Raw genomic sequence first — 21445 nt, 5'->3', positions numbered from 1 at the left:
AATGGTCTTTGGTCCATAACTTTGAGCACGAGGATCCATGACAGGATAATAGCTACCCATCACATTGTCCACACGTGCACCGACTATCCAGTCGTTCATCTCTTAAGCTCAAAAGTGGTGAGACTAAAGCAAAAAGGAAATACATTGTGGTGTATATGATAACTGTGACGTGGGACCAGGGTGCGGTGAAGTGCATGCGACCACTTGTCTTCAAGGTGATTATCTTTTCTTATCAAGAGTAAATAATTTTGAACCCTGAATTATGGCACATCACGCTAATCATGAGTGTCATAATTGCATTATTGTAGTATTGTCCAATGTATTGTATTGAGGAGAATAAGCCTGCATTCGCGGATATTTTGCGATAAATTGAATAGACAGGGTCTCATCACCACCATTCCTATTTCATGTCCCCTGAAAAAAATTGCCTGAACAACATAGATATAATAATATAGTATATATATATGTATATTTAGGACCTTTGTTTGTGGCTAAAAAATCGTCAGCACATGTATGCCGTGAGCAATGGACGTAGAACCCATGCAAGGCTGGTTGCTTACCATCTCGGGTGCCAATCATCAAGCCAACAGAATTCCCACCGTCAATAATAAGCTCATGGCCTTGTGTTCAGTTGAATATGGAAATATTGGATAAGATACAAATGTACCTCTTGAATGGTACCAATGAAGGTTGAGTTCCTTGTCTGGTTATGCAATCTCTAGACAAGAATCAAAATTGTCTGCAGCTCAAAGAGACCACAGTTCAATAATTCTATCCACCGATATTGTTGGTGCACCGGTTTGGCTACGAAAAAGAAAAAAGAACTCAATCATTCAGCGAATAAGAAATATTGAAAATACTTCAAATTGATTGAGATAAAAATACTTTTTGAGTGGACTGAATGAATTGATTTAGCTCGAGAGCATGAGTTTGGAAAAGAAAAAAAAGAAAGATGTCTTTTGGAATTCGAAGAAAAATTTTGTGCTACCTACTCACTATTCTCATTCGCTCATGATTTCGCTATTTCACTATTTCACTATAAAAACTTTTATATACTGCAACACTTTTCCAATTTCTGGTAACTTCATTACTCTTCACCATCCTTTTGCAATCAGCTCTCTTTTTCTCTTCCTCCTCCCTCTCTGCATCTTTCATTTCTTTCTTAATATACCCAAAGCAACATCCCATATTCCGCACTAATACTTCTATATGGACAAGGCCGAATTGGACCCGGCCTCGGCACAGGCCCAAACTAACAACACTCATCCCACTGCCCAGTCTGAAGCTTCTTCTTCCACCCCTACTCAACAATACGCCACAGCACTTGCCACTGTCCAGCCTCGTTCTGCTAAAAATGGACCCTTCTCATTCACCCCAGATGAGTTCATGGACTTGATCGACCCAAAGTCTCCTGAAAAGCTCGAGGAGTATGGTGGTATTGCTGGCGTGCTCGCTGGTATTCATGCTGACCCTGTGAAGGGTCTTTCTACTCACAACAAACCTCTCACCTCTGTCGTCTCATCTGATGCAGAGAAGGATGTTGACACTGCACCACAGAGTTCTGATTCTGTCACTTTTGAGCAACGTGCGGAGTTCTTTGGCCACAATGTGCTCCCAAAGCGCAAACCCAAGACTATCTTCCAGCTAATGTGGATGGCTCTGCAAGAAAAGATTTTGGTAAGGATTATGTTTCAGTTCATAATAATCACATCTTCAAGCCCATTGTCACATCACCTACTTCTCTCCCGTTCTTTGACCTCGCCTCCCTGTCTTTTCTTATTATTTCCATCAACTGGCACGACCCTATTGTCTTCCTCTCCCCTTCCTTTCACTTTTTACACTTTCTATTCCCGCTGTCTACAAAAGCACTATGACTTCGACATGCTTTATTAGATGAAATACTCGTAATATCTCCCTGTTAGCTGCCTTGTAACTATTAATTCTAACAGTATGATGAATGCATCATTGATTGAGTAGATTCTGCTGTTGATTGCTGCCGTTGTCTCTGTTGGCCTTGGTCTGTATGAGGACTATGGTATGGATCATCCACCTAAGCAACGCTACACAAGGGACTTTCAGCTTGACACCTCCCCGGAAGCCAAAATCTCCTGGGTTGAAGGTGTTGCTATCTTGGTTGCTGTTTTCATTGTTGTTATGGTTGGATCTGTCAACGATTACCAGAAAGAGGCCCAGTTCCGCAAACTCAACTCTAAAAAAGAAGATCGTGAGGTCAAGGCCCTCCGTAACGGTGAAACTGTCTTGCTTTCTGTTTATGATGTGGTTGTTGGTGATATCCTTCATCTCGAGCCTGGTGATGTTGTCCCAGCCGATGGTATCTTCCTGGGTGGACATAATCTCAAATGTGATGAGTCCGCTTTGAACGGTGAGGCCGATGCGATTAAAAAGGTTACATTTGAAGAATACAAGAGACTTGCTGAAGCCGAGGCTGCATCGCACAAAGGATCTCAGATCAAGACCAACCATGAGGGCATTGATGTTATTGCTGAAGCCTCTCACACTCTTCACGGTGTCGATCCATTCATTATCTCTGGCTCCAGGATCCTTGAAGGTGTTGGTATCTATGTTGTTACCGGTGTTGGTCAGAACAGTTTCCACGGAAGGACGATGATGTCTCTTCGCACTGAACCCGAGGATACCCCTCTGCAGGTCAAGCTCAACCACTTGGCAGAACAGATTGCCAAGCTCGGTTCGACGGCTGCCTTGCTCATGTTGATTGTCCTTTTCATCCGATACTTTATCACTTTCAAGGACGGGGTCCCAAAGACTAACGAAATTGTTGAAAGCATCGTCCAAATCATCATCTCTGCCGTAACTGTCATTGTCGTTGCTGTTCCTGAGGGTCTTCCCTTGGCTGTCACTCTTGCTCTGGCTTTTGCCACGACTCGTATGTTGAAGGATAATAACTTGGTCCGTGTGCTGGCTGCTTGTGAAACCATGGGCAATGCAACCACTGTCTGCTCTGACAAGACTGGAACTTTGACTCAAAATCGGTATGCGCCTTTTTTTTTTCTTTTTTTTTTTTTTTTTTGATGTTGTGCTATTTGATATCTATCACAAAACGAGTACTTCATCCATTTGTACCATCGTTTAATCATGTCATGCTTTGCTTTGTTCTTTCTGTTCTCTAGTATGACAATTGTTTCTGGAACCCTTGGAATCAATACTCGCTTTATTGCTGATGTCGCTGAAGGAGACACTAATCAGCGTGCCAACCTCCCCATCAATAAGCACGCTGTCCTCATAAGCCAGCTTACCGGTACCTTACCACCTGCTGTCACTCAATTGATGCATGAAGCCATTGCTATCAACTCTTCTGCATTTGAGAGCGAAGATAACGAGGGTAAGGTGTCCTTTATCGGTTCCAAGACCGAAGTCGCCATGCTTGAGTTCTCAAAGAAAATTGGTGGCCCTGATTATCGTACGCTTCGCGAATCTTTCCCTGTTGCCCACTTGTACCCCTTCTCATCTGAGCGCAAGTCCATGGCCACTATTGTCCAGATGGGTCCCAATAAGTTCCGTCTTCATGCCAAGGGCGCTTCCGAAATCATTACGGGTCGCTGTGAAAAGGTTCTTCAGATTTCTTCCTCCTCCGAACAGGCTACTCCATTGTCTGAGAAGGACCGCAATGCTGAGGTCACTGAGTTGGAGCTCAACCCTGATCTCAATACCCAAATCCAAAAGACTATCATTTCCTATGCCACCCAATCTCTTCGTACCATTGGTATTGCCTACCGCGATTTTGAGTCTTGGCCACCAGCTGGCGTTGAGTTGGATGAAGATGGTAATGTCCCCTTTTCTGCTGTTGCCGAGTCTGGATTGACATTGGTTGGTATTGTTGGTATTGAGGATCCACTCCGTGATGGTGTTCCTGAGGCTGTCCTTGCTTGCCAGCGTGCTGGTGTCTTTGTCCGCATGGTCACTGGTGATAACATTTTAACTGCTAAATCCATCGCTACTCAGTGCGGTATCTATACTCAAGGCGGTATCATTATGGAAGGACCCAAGTTCCGTGCTTTGAGCGGTGAGGAGATGGATGCTGTAATTCCTCGCCTTCAAGTACTTGCCAGATCCAGTCCTGAGGATAAGAAGATCCTTGTTGGTCGTCTCAAGGCCATGGGTGAGATTGTTGCTGTGACTGGTGATGGTACCAATGATGGACCTGCTCTCAAGATGTCAGATGTTGGTTTCTCAATGGGTATTGCCGGTACTGAGGTTGCTAAGGAGGCTTCATCCATCATTTTGATGGATGACAATTTCTCCAGCATTGTCAAAGCTATTCTCTGGGGTCGCTCCGTCAATGATGCTGTCAAGAAATTTCTTCAGTTCCAGTTAACTGTTAACGTCACCGCTGTTGTATTGACCTTGGTCACCGCTGTCATTTCTGATAAACAGGAGCCCGTTATGTCTGCTGTTCAGCTTTTGTGGATCAATTTGATCATGGATACCTTGGCTGCATTGGCTCTTGCTACTGATCCTCCAACTCCTGAACTCTTGGATCGCCAGCCCGAGCCTCGTACCGCCCCTTTGATTAACTTCACTATGTGGAAGATGATTATTGGCCAGTCCATTTTGCAGTTGGTGATTACTTTTGTATTGAAGTACGCTGGTATGCATATCTTCAATTACTATAAGATCCCTGCCTCTCTCCAGGCAAGACCCGATATCAATGATATTACCAAGTCTTACTTTCAGTTCAAGGAGCAGGAAATCAGCACCATGGTCTTCAATACGTTCGTGTTCCTTCAGATCTTCAACGAAATCAACTCGCGTCGTTTGGACAGCCATCTTAACGTCTTCTCTGGCATACTCAAGAACCGCTACTTTATGGTCATTTTTGTCATCATGGTTGTTTTCCAAGTCCTCATTATCGAGTTTGGTGGCGCTGCCTTCAAGACTGAGAGACTTGACGGCGTTCAATGGGTCGTCTGTATTGTTTTGGGTCTCCTTTCACTCCCTGTTGGTGTCATTGTCCGCTTAATTCCTGATGAGATCTTTGGTGGTCTCAAGAGGTGGGTTGATCATACTGAGCCTACTCATGGTGGTCTCCCTAACTTTGAGAGCTACCCAATGAACAATGATATTGGTCGCATGAACTCTATCCCTGCCTCAATCAACTCTCAGCGTACCAACTCGATGGCTAGCAGTGGTCGTGATGGTCTTGTTTGGAACCCTGCTATTACCAAAGTCCGCTCCGATCTCTCGGTCTTCAAGTCACTGCGCGGTGGTCGTCTCTCGACTGACTCTGATAGAAGCGATCGTCATGTGTTACATGCTGGAGCCATGGTTCCCTCACTAGTTGCTACATCAGTCGGTGCAGGCTGGGCCCCCAAGCAGCGCCGAGGCACCCCTGGTAACTCCACTAGCCAACTTGATGTGAGCAACTCGAGCCCTCGCTCTAGCACCGTATCGCGTCGTGGTACCCAGAGTAGCATGCGCGCAGCCACGCCTCAAGCCACAACTTCTACTACAACGGACGCGCCTGTACATACCACTACCCACCCTAATCTGTCTGGCACTACTCTCCCACCACCGCCAGCACCAGCACCATCATCATAATCGAGTTGGCGGTCGCATAAAACATCTTTAATAATTATATCTATTCGATTATAATCTACTTCAATAATGACATAGCGATGAATGAATAAATAAGTAAATCTATAAACAAGAACAACATTTACTATTCAGGATTTGGTAACGTGTAGCAGGTCCGCATAATTATGAAAATCATTGCTTTGCTCAAAACTCCTTGAAGCCGAGGCCTGGATGGTGATTAGGAGCATTTGAAAATATACAATGCAGTGGTATCTCTACTCGGGAAGAATCCAGCAGGCTGAGAGTCTGGTATGTAGGAACCATGCAAGCTAAAATATATATATTTGTGCATAGATATTTACTTTTTGCGCGTCGTCGATATTTTGATCAGATCAGCATTGACCTCATGCCGTGTAGTTACGTGTCTGTGCCATCATCTCCATGACAAGGGCACAATTACTTTTCAAACGAATGCTTTCGTGTTTTCCGGGACGGGAAAAAAAAAAAAAAAATTAGCTCATAGATTTGCAATGACGAGCACTTACTGTCTTTGAAAAAGTTTTGATGACAATAGTTAGAGACTGGGGATCAATGAATCCCATACGTATCGAAAGAGATGGATGTTTAATGTAACTCTCTAGGACAAATGATCCCATGGTTGGAGCAGGAGACAGCATGCAATTGGACTGTTCATTTTTTTATTACACATTTGTCACACATACCCAAAGCTGTTTCAGCGGATTTGCAAAAAAAAAAAAAGCCTTGTCCCACACTCTATCGCAAATGACTGCGATTGATGGGTTGATTCGTAATACACAGTCTATGGCGTAGTCAAGAGATGAAGAAAAAAAAAAAAAAAAAAAAAAAAACCAACAGGTGCCGATGATGTTGAACGGAAAAAGCATCATGTCATTGACATATTATTCATGTACACTTGACATGCTTGACCTTTTAAAAAATTATTTTTATCTGCACACGAGTTGTTCATAAATAAATATAAATACAGTTTAGAACTGTAAATGAAATATGGAGATGGATGCTCTCTTTTTGCTTTGGACTGAAAGGTTGTCCGCTAATGTCTAATGTCACCTCTTTGTTGGACCTCCAACTGCCTTGTTCCTGATTGTATTCCAACGTACACTTACAATCACAACATTCTTTTTTTTTTTTTTTTTTTTTTTTCTCTCTCTCTCTCTCTTTTATTCCATCACTCTTCTCAATCTTTTGGATTCAGTTCGTCAATCCTTTCTTGCTTCATCAATAATCACTTGCATCTGCATCTGTCTCTCACTCATACACTTTCTCTATCTATCTCTGTCTTTCATTCTCTCATCCCCATTTCCTCTTCCTTTCTGTTGACCAACAACATTACAATACATTCACAAGATGGATCGCAATACGGTCCACTTGTATGAAGCCTTGGGGGTGCCAAAAACTGCTACCCAGGATGAAATCAAAAAAGCTTACAGGTACAAATGACACTACACTGAACTATACTTTACTGTAGCAGAAACACATCTCTCCCTTTTTTTTAAGAACACTTGGGATTCAAATTGGAATTCATACACCTCAGCGCTGTTTCCCCATCAAATACCCCTTTTTAATTAACAGATTGTTTGCATTGATGCGGCTCCATTTTATCCTTGCTTGGATACGTTGCTTAGAGGAAAACAATATAATGTATTTTTTTTTAATTTGGTTTTTACCATCTCATTTTTCTAAATACCAGACGATTGGCACTGCGCTACCATCCTGACAAAGTCAACGTTGCTGAGCATCCCGACCATGAAACGAAGGTAAAAAACCAAGGAACCTGCAATAGATACTTACTCCACACACTCACCCCTGTCTTTTATGAATTGATCAATATTAACTGACATTAACATGCATCATGTTCTTCAAACATCCCTATTAACTACACACCTACACACCTACACGCTCTTCATCTTTGTTCCGGTTCTTTAGTTTCGAGAAATTGCTGCGGCCTATGAAGTTTTGAGTATGTATTCTCGCTGTTACTGTTTGTTCTGGTGAGCATGTTTGTTTATTTTTCTAGACAAGATAAATTACATAAAATGGTAATTAACTCTCATACACCAAAAACCTCCATGTGTACATGATGTTATACTCACGTTTTCAATAGGCGACCCAAAGAAGAGACAAGTATACGACAAATATGGAATGATGGGTGTACAGATGGCAGGCACGGAGATTGGAGCACAACTGATGGAGATTGAGTCTCTCCTCTGTACTCTTTTCTTCTCTCTCTCTGTCCTCCTCATTCTCGCCATTATCTTCTTCAGTTTCTTATCAGTCCGCGTGGATGGCAAGGTCAACTGGAACTACTATGTTGTATTCATCCCACTCTGGATTTTGGATATGATTTTGATGGCTCTGATTATTAGCCAAGCCGCACGACCTATTAATGATGAGGAAGAGGAGCACCACGAGGAAAACGATGGAGATACGACACCTATGGCGCAGGAAGAACGCAAGGCTCAAAAACTCAAGGAAAAGAAGCGTGCAAGGATTATAGCAAGTGGGTTTGCACTAACACTTGTAGTCCTGGCTATTATCTTTCAAGTGCTGATTGTCAGAAAGGCGAACGACAGCAGCAGCATCTCAGCGCCCACCGTCTTCACGCCTTACTTTATAATGGAAGCCATCTTTTTCCTCATTGCCATCATTCAGCTCGCCATTGGATTCAGGACAGGAGTATATTCGGAACTTACGCTAAAGAGCAAGCTTGTTGTCTTGTTTGAGGCGCTATGGTGGAAATTTCTTCGCCTGATTTTTGCTATTTTGATCATGCTTCGCATCGACAACAAGATCAGCTGTTCTTGGGCCATCATCTTCATTCCACTCTACTTTGTTGGTATAAAATACTTGGCGCAGCTCATCATTGGATATCGCTCTTTTTCACAGATGCAGAACCAGGAGATGAAGCAGCAAGGACAGTCACTTATGATCGTACTTGGAGTCGTCTTCTTGATTGTGGGCTCGCTTTCATACTCACTCATTGGACTCTTGGTGGCAAAATTGGATGGACATAGTTATCCTGTGGCACGTGTCTTGATCCCTGTATTTATTGTGTTATCGATCCTTCTTTGCTGCTCTGGATGTTGCTTGCCATGCATGCTTTTAGCAACCACAGCGGACGACGAAATGATGGAGCGCGAGGGAGCGCAAATTCGATTGGTATCGCCCAATCTTCGTATCGAAGACGGTAATTCATCTACTTCGTCTACTGCTGGTCCATCCACATCAAGAGGATTCGGCCGCCGATCAAATAACGCTAGCACTCATTCTTGAAGCAAAAAAAAAAAAAAAAAAAAAAAAAAAGCTTTGGCTCTGACCATTAATTAGCATAGTAAACGTCCCATAATCCTATACTTGCAGAAATGTCTCTGTTATAAATTGCAAAAAAAAAAAAAAAAAAAAAAAAAAAAAATCAAACAACAGCATATTTTTTTTATTTTGGTAACCTCAAATTATAATAAATTGGTGAATAATAATTAATTGTAACAGCACTTTCTCATCCTCTCTTTCATGCTCGCTTTTTAGTCTTTCTTTTTGTCTTTGTCCTTTCTGTTGTATTCTCTGACTGTGGTGTCACTCCATCCGTCCAATTTTCCATGACCCAGGCAAAGATCGACCTTGGACAACCTTTATATTCTTTGCAGAGGGTTTCTAATACTGCCTCTTGTTCCTTTGGGATTGTTGGCTCAGCACTAGAATGTGGGAGAGTACTTGCCAATGATACGATTAAACCAGCTTTAATCTCATCTATTGTCCACTTTGAGATCTGAAACTGAACCGGCATCGGCAGCTTATTCTTCCTGCGAATGGTATTGATATATTGACCTGTTTGCGCCGTAGTACATGTAACGAGGACATTACATTTCGTTCCTTTCACTGGTAAGAATCCGTCGTCACATATCCACCATGTACGCTTCTCTTTGGGTGCTTTTGCTGTTGTTGCTGCTGCTGTTATTGATGATGCGGTGATGGCCTGTAAGATAGCGGGATGTCTTTCCAGATGCGGTGAATAGCATGAATAATACGTCCTATCCACAAAGGCGTTTGTGAAAAGGGAGTCGCTGATCACAACATCATGACCAGCTTCAAATAGCTTATAGAATAGATAATAAGCTAGGCATGATTTTCCAATCCCAGGAGAACCTGTAGCCAAAAAGATGGATTGTGTATCGAGTGTCTTTTCTGCTCCTGGCAATGGTGTCGATGGTGCCGACAAAAGCGCAGTAAGGACAGTGGCATAGCCAGGGCGGATAAGCAATCTTTGAGCAAGAGATTCATGGTCGTCGCCCCAAGAGCATTCCTCTGGAAGGGTCAAAACATCAAATTGATGAGATGTACCCTTTGGAAAGCCCTGCGTTGCTGGCGCCGGTACTGTTGACGATGATGATAACGGTAATGACTCAGTTGTACTATTGCAGTTGATGCTGCTTTGAGGCACCTCGGTTTCCAAGGATAGCGATGAGATTGGAGGCGAGGTTGAGACTAGGATCGACTCCAGCTTGATGGTTCTGTGAAGGATCGCATGAAAATAAGAGTCTTTATAGAGATCATCCAAGTTTCCAGACTCTAAAAAAGCAGATGCAAGTATCAGAAACTTGGGCTTGACTTCGTCCCTTCTCTTTCTTTGCCTATGATAGTAAAAAGAATAGTACTTTTTAGTATTACCTCTATCAGTGCCGCCAATGGATAAGTCCCCTCCAGCATCCAATGCAGCGAGTAGATCCTGTAGTTCTCTCATCGTTGGTAATTTCTCCTTCTTGGGTGGCGCCATTGCATATTATCTGTTGTATTTGTCTTGATCTTAAGTCTGCTCTGTTTTTTTTTTTTTTTTTTTTTTTTGTAACCAAGCACTTTCCGGGAACAGTCACTAGCACGTGTTGTGGCAGGCACCGCTGGATGTTGAAGGGTGTCTCTTATATATTATCACCCCATATGTAGGATGGTTTTGTATCAAGGATGAGCATCATAAGAACTTTTCTCTAGATAAAGGTCTATTTCTTAATTATTATTATTATTATTATTATTATTATTATTTTCGAAAGTTGAAGCAGTAACAGGCAACTAACGGTGATTTATGAAATAGAAGACGGTGTTGAGGTGCTCAACGTACTAACTTGAATCAAGATAACAAACCTGGTATGCTCCTTATTCACATCTCTTATGTATAATATGCTCAAACCAAGCAACAGCGTTTGTTCTGACTCTACTTGACATTGATACTTGGCAAGATAGCGCTTGATCCTCATGATCTGCTCCTCTCCAGAGACTTCACTGTTAACAAATAGCTTACCATATTACTCAACTCTCTAAGGCACGTATGGTAATAAAAAATTCCTCAATAAAAATATAACAGAGCGACATGACATGATCTACTGTTTCCATTATGACCTATGCTCACAACCTTTTTCTTGAAGTAGTAATTCTGTGCTGTCCTTTGGATAAGCACTACCGCATTCTCTTAACGCATAACCTTTTTTCTCGAGTCTGATAGCAACAATGAGTGGTATATCGGATTATGCCTGCACCAACAGGCCAAATCTGCTCCTATTACGAACTGTGTAAGGGCATCAGTTGCTTTCACTGCCTTGCCAAGGTCTCTCTCAATATTGGTGTCCTCAAAGATGATCTGACTTGAAAATTTGTTATTCGATGCAGAGAGTGAGACACTTTCAGTCTGGCTTGGTCGAGCATGCCGCCGTCGGGGTTCCTTATATTTCCTGTCAAATGGTGAAGGAATACTGCCCTAAAAAGATATTCAAGATCAATTAGATTAAGAAATGTCAAATATCCCTAGCGAGTCCTTAACTTTGTCAATGATCGCATGGATCCTGACGGATACCGACTTAATTAAATACTCTAGGATGGCCTCGCTGGCAGTGTTGAAGCAACCGCTATGAGCAAGGTCTCTTGAGAAAACATTTCTGACTTTTAAGCGGCAACATTAAAGGCTCGCAGGTCAATCCCTAGGCCCACGTATTTAATCCCTTGTGGATCCAACAAAAGTAATCCAAATTCATTATTAGAGTCCTTGCCAGAAAGTCGTTGGTAAGCAAGCAATTCAATCATCGTTTATATTTTGCTGAGGATTTTCTAGCGACGTCGAGGACTCTATTCATGCCAGTTCCCCTGATCCTCTTTCAACCACCCTGGAATTGGGCGTTGATCCTTGATGCTGTCTCTCGGAGCCAGTGTAGCATACTGATATACTTTTGATACGAACATGAGCATTTTTAGGTTAAATTTACTTTTGTTCTTACCGATTTTTACCTTTCTTACGATATTTCGGTGGGCTCTGTGGCTGGGTTCTCCATATACGCACAAGTAGTCCCAAGCCCCTTACTCGTAGCAGCCTCTCGATGTAGATCCTTGTCTTCTACCTTCTACATCTGAGTCTCTCGATGTTGTCTGCTGCTCTTTTTGCTATTCTCTGCATTTTAGTTTCTTGGCTTCCATGAACTTTTCTGTCCGTCTTCTTCCTTGCTTACTCTTGAGCTTTTGGCGAGGACTAAATATGCGCATGGTATCAAGCTCCACCTATTCCATAGAAGCTATTCGCAACTATGATTCGTATTCAAAGAAAGGTCGCTTGGCAAGCCTTATTGCAAGCCATGATGTTTATAACTGAACAATGGAAGCACTCTGGCATTGAAGGATATCAGGTCTCACATTTCCATAGATTCACATGTATCACTCCTTTCTTAAGAATGTATGGCACAATGGGTACACATCTTTTCTTTACCTGCGTCTCTTCGATTCTGTGTTCATTTTAATAAAATTGGATGGAACATCTATTTCAACAATCGATTATCGGCCCCCTGATGATGAGAGTATTCCAACGAGTTGAACGAACCTGCAGTCCATGCGTCCTCAATTGCACCAAATTACTGATAGTTTTAAGGGAAAAGGCAGTCTAGGCAATTATCTTTCAAGTAGAACAAATTTCATGTCGCTCCATTTTGTTCATACCAAACACCGCCATGGTATGGACATTAGTGCAAACTCTTTCACGCGTTTAGCCCTTGGCATCTTCCGGATTGATCTGTTCTTGTTATGCCTTAGACTATGCGCGATTCCCGGCATTTTTTGTTTGTGCCATCATTGATAAGATTGATCCCAACATCATTAAATAGATAAATAGATGTTACATTTGTATTATCAGAATGTATTAGTCATATCATTACTCAAGTATATATATATATATTATATACTAACAATATCGAAATAGAATGTGGTTAATTAATGGTTGTTTTACTGATGATATATACTTATTGTATACATGTTGTATTATGTTATAATATAAATGTACAGTCGTTTCTCATACAGCTAGTAAAAATGACCGAATAAAAAGACCCGCGAAAGAACTGTACACCCAGGATAAGAAAAAGAAAAACTATTCGATTGTTATCAGCTATGATTGTCCTACATTCTTCAACCTTGAAGCTCGGAAGCACCGCACTCGTTGTAATCTTTTATAGGACTAACAGGATGGTCCCATTAGAAGCACGGCGTAGATTCGGAAATAAAAGTTTTATCTACATGTGCGATAAAAAGAAATACACTTGTGGAAAAAAACAAAAAATAACAAAAAACAAAAGAGTGTTGATGTTTACTTACACATAGTTGTGATCAACATGTATGTATATACTTTGGCCACTTTAACGGTTACGGATAAACAGAACGAATTAGACGGAGATTTACATGTGCCTTGTTTATTTTTTATTTTATTTTATTTTATTTTCAGAAAAAATAGAAAATAAAGCAGGTTCAATTCGCTTTGCATTTGAAGCGATTGACGGGATAGTTTCTTAATCTTCCTTCAGAGTTTTGATGGTGGATTGCAGTTTTATTGGGGAAGAAAGGAAATGGCGCCAGGCGGCACATTTTGAAGGGGTGGGTATGAAAATGTAGGATAATCAAGCAAAGGTCAGCCTTATAGCGACCCAAATAAAATAAAAAATAAAAAAATAAAAAAAAAAAAAAAAAGAAACGCGTGTATGGGAGAAAGCTCTTTTCCCTTTTCTCATGTTACCATTTTAGAGTTTCGCCCATTTTACATATTTTCGCGTATGATTTTAAGAAAAAGGTTAGTTCAGGCACAAAGTTTCACTGTATTGGTGCATTCCTCTGGCTCTGTTCATATGATCGGAATAAACACTCCTTGGCATATACGATCGTTAGTGCAGTTCATTCACATAAAAAAAATGCTAATGGTTATTGGTTCTCATTGTAGACTTTTTCATCCCTTTGTTCGTGAGATATAATATGGATGGCCATCTAGGAACCTAACCCCGATAATATTTCCGGATGGTAAAGGCAATATTCATGTCATGGATGGAAGGCTTCCAGTAGAAATCGATCCTTTTGTTTTTGTTCCTTCTCTATGAAGAGAAATAGACTAAATGGATTATCCTCATGCATAATCATAAATTGAATCTGTTGAGAAGACCAGTGGAACATTAATAACTAGCAAGGATACATTAAATAAAGTAACTGCTTTTTTTTTTTTTTTTCTTTCTGTTTATTTACCATTCAATAGGATCATTTGTAATATATGTGTATTATATATGCTATAGATGAGCACATAGTTGCTTACACGGATGCAGCAAAGGAACCTGAACCCTTGCCTGTTACAATTTGAGACTGCCTGCCGACCCAATCGTTTGTATTTCGCCCGTGAGCCTTCTTGATCAAATATTTATCTTACCTGTCATCAAATCAATCAAATAATAAAAGAAAAACAAACCGGTTGCAAATAAACAAATGTCTAAACGATTGTTTACACTTCGTACTCCCCTTCTTACCCTTCTCTTCCTCTGCCGGCCTCTCATCCCCCTGTTTCCGTCTCCCTTGCTCCGTGTGCATACAGGGGAGATTGTACTCCGCACACAACTTCCTTGGGCCCCTCTGTCCATCCTCTTCTCTCTGCGTCCGATTTTCACTAAGCGAATATTACATGCAATGTAACCTTTAGATAAAAGATAAAAAAAAAAATATTTACAATCAACAATTACAACAGTTGCTTCTTTGTGTCTTTTTACCAAGCAAGAAGCATAAAACTGCTGTATCTGTATTTGTTTTTATTTTATTTTATTTGCTTCCTAGAGGTTTGCAGATCTTTGAGTACATTGCTGAGCTGCGTTGACCGTTTATTGGAAATCAAAATACTTATATATTACAGATATGGGCCAAAAGATGGTGATTAGAAAGCAGAGGGTGTAGAATACCCAACAAGATGATGGCAAATGGTGCCAGTTGGGAGAAATGGCAAATTGCTCTCTACGCACAATGATCGCATGACATATTCGTGCGTGCAAGTGCATACATTATGGCAGGGTCCTATGGTTTTTCTGCTTGACTTTGGTCTGGACGCCAGGGTTGGGGTGATAGGAGTTTGAACTCTGATTTCTATTTAATCCATCCCATCCCATCATGTCAGCCAAGGACACACGACAATATATTTGATCTCTACAATCTGTATCCAATTTATGAATATATTTTATTCCTTTTTTTTTTTTTTTTTTTTTTTTTTTTTTAATTCATCGTGTTCTCCATGCTCACAAAGAGAAAGGCAGATGATGAGGGAGAGATAGTCCAGAGAAACAAGCGTATAATTGTACAATATCCGCTTCTATAATAATATTAATAAATCATCTCTTACTCTTGGCCTGCTTTTCCAGTACGGAAATGAAAGAAAACGAGAGAAATATAATATAAAAAATAAGAAGATGAAAGGCTGAGGTCAACATGTAAAGCAAAAAAACTATAAAATGAGATTGCATGAGGGCATCTGTTTGTCGCCCAATCACACGTCTCAGTTGCATCAAGCTTTACCGATTGCGCACAGAGATCGTGTGGAGCGGTTGCACAAAACATAAACAAAAACGCGTCTCATTTAACCATTTGTTATTGGTTTTGTAATTTTTTAAGGGATTCAGGAACATTTCCTTTTCGTTATTAGATATATTACTCTCATCAGAATCATACAATCACAGCAGTAACGGGACTCACAGATGACCCATGCCTTTAGTTTCGCTTATTCCCTTACTCGCCATTGAGATTACTATCCATGGTTTATGGGAATGCGAATAGATGTCGTTGGGATTTTATATAATCTATTTCCGTCTCGTAGGATTGGAGACTTTCTGTTTTCTTCTTTTATTGAATATAACGGAATTGAAAAAAGGAATTAAACCCCAGGACAACCGCCAAATAAACAAATCTTCGTAGAACCGCAAACAAACATAAAATAAGCGCTCCCTGCATAATCAGCCATCATCATCGCCATCAAGACCCTTACCTGCTCCCATGACCCCATGGACACATCGAAATAACACATGATGTTGTCATTATACACTGTATTTTAAATTTTATATATACACATATATAATATATATACTTTATTGAATGTTTGAGGGTTCGCAGTTCTTTATTACTCAATGAATTGAAATTACAGAGATATGAAATGGAAGAAAAGAATGTTTGGAAGAGATATCTGATAACATCAAGAAGGTTTTCTTGCTCCACAAAATTGTACGCTAAACGAATTATCGCATTTTCAATCCTCCTTCTTTGTAAGGTCAACTAAATTGAATTCTCTATTCCATTCCAGGCCATTACGTTGTACATGTAGAATTCGTTCCCTCTTTGGGAAGCACTGCAAACAATCCCTAAAATCTACTATTGAGCCAGCATATACACTGCTTATTTCTCTTCCTCGATCCTTAAACCTTGATCAAGCACATTCTGAACATTATAAATACCTCCACCTTCGCCTCGTTTTTGTTTTCATCCTCATCCTCATCCTCATCCTCATCTACTGCCTCTTTACTCTTCTTCCCTATCAAAAACAACAGTTACTTACAATGAAGATCTCATTCCTTGCCCTGGCAGCCACTGCCATTGCCTACGCCTCTGCTGCTCCCGTTGAGAAGCGCGCTGCCAGTAACAACGTTGTTGTTGGATACTGGGTCCCATGGGGCGGTGTTCCAGTCGCTTCACTCGATATGACCAAGTACACCCACATCAACTAGTAAGTCACCTTTGGGCATTAATAGTATACTGCACAAACGATGAATCAAAAAAAAAAAAAAAGTCCCTGACCCGCTTTTGCCCTTTTTCTTTATATCCCTTAACAGCGGTTTCGGTGTCACTGCCAAGAGGAATGCTCAACCTACCGATATTTTCTTCGACCGTTACTATGATGGAAACAACATGAGGGCTTTGGTTGCTCGTGGTAACCAGCATGGTGTCCCAATTTTGATGTCGATCGGTGGCTGGACCGGATCCCAGACTCTCTCCACAGTCGCCGCCAGCGCTGATCTCCGCAAGACCTTCATCAACAACGCTATGGTCTTTGTTCGCAACAACACTCTCCCTGACTACGCCACCACCCCCGATGGCTGGAACATGCACGGTCTCGATATCGATTGGGAGTACCCTGGCCGCTCTGGTGCCGCCTGTAACACTGTCTCTCCTCAGGACTCTGCCAACTACCTCATTCTCCTCAAGGAACTTCGTGCCCAGTTGGATTTGGAGTTCCCTAACGACCGCAAGCTCTTGACTGCTGCTGTTCGTGTCCAGCCTTTCGATGGTGCTGATGGCAAGCCTTTGGGTGATGTCTCTGCCTTCGCTCAGTACTTTGACTGGATCGCCATTATGGCCTACGACATTATGGGAGGCTGGAGCGCCAACACCGGACCCAATGCTCCCTTCAGAAACGGCCCTGCCGGTCTCGCCGATCAGTACTCTTTCGTCCAGTCCATTGACGCCTGGACCAGCGCCAAGTTCCCTGCCAACAAGTTGGTCATGGGTACTGCCTTCTACGGCCGTTCAGTTATCACCACCGTTGACATGAACGCCCAGAACCCTGTCAGCATGTATGTCAACAAGACCAGCGTTGTTCCCAAGGGAGGCCCATCTGATAGCAACGAAATCAACTTCTTCTGTAACGAGGGCTCTGTCTACTCAGGTTTGTGGAAGTGGAAGGAGCTCCGTGGCACCGTCTTGACCACTCCTACTACCCCTGCTGCTGGCTGGACCAGATACTGGGATGAGACCACCCAGACCCCCTGGTTGTTCCGTGCTGCTGACAAGACTTTCATCTCCTACGATGATATCCAATCCTTGACTATCAAAGTTAACTATGCCAAATCTAAGGGTGTTAAGGGTGTCATGTTCTGGGATATGACCTACGATTACAACAACGAGTTGGTCAACGTTCTTCAGAACATCCACTGCACTTCCAACTGCCCTACCGTCCCCGTTCCTTCAACTACCACTGCTGTAGTCACCACCACCACTGCCCCAGTCACTACCAAACCCCCAATTTCCACCCCTCCTACTAGCATCTGCAATGGTGTTGCTCCCTGGAACAGCGCCACTGCCTACGCCACAACTGGTACCAAGGTTACCTACAATGGCCGTCTCTACACCAACTCCTGGTGGACTCAGGGTGAGACTCCCGGTGCCTCTGCTTATGGCGCCTGGAAGGATGGCGGTGCTTGCTAAGCATCTCCTTGTATATCAAAGTATTCGGCAGAGTTTTTTGACAAAACCTGTTCAACTTTAATAACTAATTCCTCTATGGCTGTGAGCGTCCTTCATTTTTTAGTTTTAAAATCAATCATCTTTGCAAATGGCTATTTCCAATATGTAGTTCATCTCAATAACTAAATAAAAGAAAACTCGCTGGGCGAGCATTTAAAAAAAAAAAAAAAAAAAAAGCAGCCTTGGGACTAAAAAGCATTGTTCTTATAGAGGAATTAGGTTCTGCAACATTGCAATAGCGATTTGATGCCCAATTATGGCAGGAGAAGACCCGATTACGACAAGAGAAAAGGGAACAGGGGGCAATCCACTCGCAAACGGAGCTGTGTCCGAAAAGTCGCCACTTTGGATCATCAGTAGCTATGAGAACCCGCGATGCCTCAAAGATGTCAAACTCTTCAATGGTGGCACCCCTAGCCGTATGAACACCAAAGGCTGGGTGAAACCGATGGCTAATTAGGAGAGTGCTTATCATCATTGACAACTGCATTGCACATGGGAAAGCGATAATATTTTCATAAACATGCTCTTTTCTTGCCACTAAACATGACTCCAAAACCCAACTAGTGAATGCTGATATCATTAGGTTATTTAAGGCGCGCTACCAAGTCCATTTTACGGAATGCATTGTTAAAGATGTTGAAGCAGGATAAGTTTCAAGGTTCAGAGGTGCTTTTCTTTTATAGTATGCTCTTACAGACAATGTCCTTATATAGGGAGTATCATAGACTCTCTTATATGCCTCCCTTGCCATGAACTTTAAACATCCTTGCGGGGTAGTTACAATAGCAATAGCTTTTTCTTATATCAAGTGAAATAAATGGATTACATCTTTGATTTTATTATTATTATTATTATTATTACGAAGTACTTTGCGGAAGAGAGAGTAGCGCGTCAATTAAAATGCAAAGGATACAGCAGCAATTGCACAGGCTGCGAAAATAATTGCAGAGACGTGCATAGATAAAGCAGTTCCTGCAGAATTCTGTCCATCACTATTAGGAGTCTTTGTACTGCCTGGAGCTGGCCCACCTCCGCTGTTACCAGTCGACGTGGGGGCAGCGCTTGATACTGATCCAGAAGCCGTGCGACTTTCTCTCATGCACATACCGCCACCAATGCAGGCATAACCAGCAGGACAACATGAGCCGCCTATAAAAGCAAAATATTTAAATGATTAGTTTTGAAATAAATAAATAAAAAAAAAAAAAAAAAAAAAAAAAAAAAATGGAGTATTATCCTCCGTTAAAAAAAGTTGAGTTTTCCTACCGCCACAATCAACAGGGAAGTTGGGGTTGCACATGCACTCCCCACCATCTTTGCATCCATATTTGCAGCAACTATTTATGCATCTATACAAATTATCATTGCAACCGCAGTGACCATTCGCTAAGCAAGAGTCGAACTAATAAAATGAATAAAAATAAATAAGTAAATCCAATACAATTTTGAAGCATTGATCTTTCTTTCAGAAAAACTACTTACAGGGCAACAGTATTTTCCGCCGCACTCCCACTTGAGGTTCTTGGGGCAGCATCCACCAGAAGGAGCGCAAAGTTCAACATTATCTTTACAACAGGATTTTTCATTACTTTTTAAAGTAGTAGAACAAATATGTTATAAGTTTCTTTGTGATAACAGTAAAATAAAAATTATAATGGATGTCAGGTAATTGATAAAAAAAAATACCTGCACAGGCCATAACCGGGATCACAGTAATATCCACGCTTGTCTAAACCATTGGAGCTGATATTAGGCGAGATGTTTAAAGTGGCGAGGGAGGGATATGGGCCCACAGCAAGCGTTCTGAGAGAATCAAGTGCATCAACGAATCCTCCAGGAGCCCCGGATTTTGATTGTGCGGGGACGTAGTCCTCTTGTGCATTGGTGGTGGGGGCTAATAGAGTGAGGGTGGCCATAGCCACTAGTGATACAGTTATGATAAAGGAGCGCATGTCGAAGTTATTGTTTTCTCCGAGTTCAGGTGAGGATAGAGACAAAGGTGAGTTGAATGGATAAGTGTGTCTGTGTGAAGATCAAGGTGCTAGTATTGTCAATCTATCCGTTAGAAGAATTATCTTTTGACAGGTGGAATAAATCTGAAAGGGGAGAAAAGAAGACGAGAGAGGGGGAAAGATGAAAGGAATCAAAAAAAAGTTTTCGCCGATATTTTAAAGAATAGTTCGTGTGTTCAACAAGGGAGGAGAGCCCTGTTCACACACGGACGGCTCATAAATACTCATCATCATAAGTCGAGCATCGACAGTAGACACTCTGGCACATTTGTTTGTGGGCTCCTTCTCTTTGAGGGTTGGTACTGATGGATTAGAGTGATCCACATAGAATATCATCTCTTCTGTTGTTTGGTGTCTTCAGTTTTCGGTTGTTGGCTTTGCTTACAGCAATGCACAAATCCACGTCCCCATTAGGATCAAAAAACAAAAAATAAAACAAGGGGAGGTGGTCAAAATAGCTCTACTTTTTAACGTGCACGTCCAAAGGCACGGTGAGCAAAAACCGAATGTGCGGCGTGAGTTTAATTACACTGCCACACCTTGATTGCTTAAATGGTAAAGAGTGCACATGTATACTTTTATTTGCCTCAAATGATGAATTGATGTGGATGAATGGCTCAAAAGAACCAGGCTTGCTGGAGCCATGTTATACTTTTGTAAGTTGTAAAGGGGGAGGAGATCGTCAGCAAAGTTGAACAGATACTCCTTGAGAATGCTGAGCCAATGATATCTAGACAGAGCCTAATAGTCTTCAACATAGGAGGATAATCACTGTCATCAAAACCTTGCAGGGACAGAGTCGACTACGGTTGTCTAAATCAGCTTCAGAAAGCGGAATAGGCTAAATGTTCAGAAATATCGGATACAAAGAGCAAATGTCAACTATTGTTACGATTTCGATCTCGTGTGCCATTCGAGTGTTTTACGGTGTCGATGCTTTTCTCTTCTCTCTATTTTTTTTAATGTCTGACATGTATTCTTTTGTCAAGATGCGATGGAGTATGGAGTCCGACTTCTCGGCAACTGATCGCACTTGGACCTTAAAACCAAGGAGAGATTTTACAGCGTATTAATTATTTTGAAATTGCATAAACATGCATGTGTATATTTCTTGCTCAACCAACTATGATCTAATAGGCCCTACTTAAGATTGATGTGTCGTTCTGGCGGTCAAGTTATTTCCTCCAAGATTGTGTGGCAAACTATCCTTTTCACTCCAAATGGTGACTAAATGAGTTGCCAAGAGAAACACTCCTAGTCATGTGGATCAAGCCACAGTAAAAAAATGAACG

At 41.6% G+C, this 21445-nt stretch overlaps 5 protein-coding genes across 5 annotated transcripts; 3 read left to right on the top strand and 2 right to left on the bottom strand.

Annotated features, from left to right (window-relative positions):
* Positions 1-1030: 1030 nt before the first annotated feature.
* BCR41DRAFT_343827 (hypothetical protein) lies at positions 1031-5689 on the top strand. The gene is made up of 3 exons (XM_022022363.1): positions 1031-1677; positions 1978-3011; positions 3150-5689. The coding sequence occupies exons 1-3, from the start codon at positions 1210-1212 to the stop codon at positions 5575-5577; spliced, it is 3930 nt and encodes a 1309-aa protein (XP_021886318.1). The 5' UTR covers positions 1031-1209; the 3' UTR covers positions 5578-5689.
* Positions 5690-6726: 1037 nt separating this feature from the next.
* BCR41DRAFT_343826 (hypothetical protein) lies at positions 6727-8869 on the top strand. Its single transcript, XM_022022362.1, has 4 exons — positions 6727-7022; positions 7283-7349; positions 7519-7552; positions 7697-8869. The coding sequence occupies exons 1-4, from the start codon at positions 6940-6942 to the stop codon at positions 8863-8865; spliced, it is 1353 nt and encodes a 450-aa protein (XP_021886317.1). The 5' UTR covers positions 6727-6939; the 3' UTR covers positions 8866-8869.
* Positions 8870-9012: 143 nt separating this feature from the next.
* Positions 9013-10387, bottom strand: BCR41DRAFT_417785 (hypothetical protein). The gene is made up of 2 exons (XM_022029540.1): positions 10258-10387; positions 9013-10158 (listed from the first exon to the last, which is right to left on the bottom strand). Exons 1-2 carry the CDS (start codon positions 10361-10363, stop codon positions 9101-9103), a joined length of 1164 nt encoding a protein of 387 aa, XP_021886316.1. The 5' UTR covers positions 10364-10387; the 3' UTR covers positions 9013-9100.
* Positions 10388-16448: 6061 nt separating this feature from the next.
* On the top strand, positions 16449-18099 carry BCR41DRAFT_417784 (glycosyl hydrolases family 18-domain-containing protein; the record flags this gene model as incomplete). Its single annotated transcript, XM_022029539.1, has 2 exons — positions 16449-16621; positions 16728-18099. The coding sequence occupies exons 1-2, from the start codon at positions 16455-16457 to the stop codon at positions 18097-18099; spliced, it is 1539 nt and encodes a 512-aa protein (XP_021886315.1). The 5' UTR covers positions 16449-16454.
* A 902-nt stretch (positions 18100-19001) lies between these two features.
* Positions 19002-20301, bottom strand: BCR41DRAFT_382624 (hypothetical protein). The gene is made up of 4 exons (XM_022027373.1): positions 19828-20301; positions 19624-19729; positions 19408-19543; positions 19002-19290 (listed from the first exon to the last, which is right to left on the bottom strand). The coding sequence occupies exons 1-4, from the start codon at positions 20091-20093 to the stop codon at positions 19037-19039; spliced, it is 762 nt and encodes a 253-aa protein (XP_021886314.1). The 5' UTR covers positions 20094-20301; the 3' UTR covers positions 19002-19036.
* Between the last annotated feature and the right edge of the window lie 1144 nt (positions 20302-21445).

The sequence above is a fragment of the Lobosporangium transversale genome, assembly GCF_002105155.1.
Source record: "Lobosporangium transversale strain NRRL 3116 chromosome Unknown BCR41scaffold_1, whole genome shotgun sequence".
In the NCBI taxonomy this organism is placed as follows: Eukaryota; Fungi; Mortierellomycota; class Mortierellomycetes; order Mortierellales; family Mortierellaceae; genus Lobosporangium; species Lobosporangium transversale.
The sequence above is the reverse complement of the archived record's forward strand: the minus strand, read 5'-3'. Positions and strand labels throughout refer to the sequence as shown.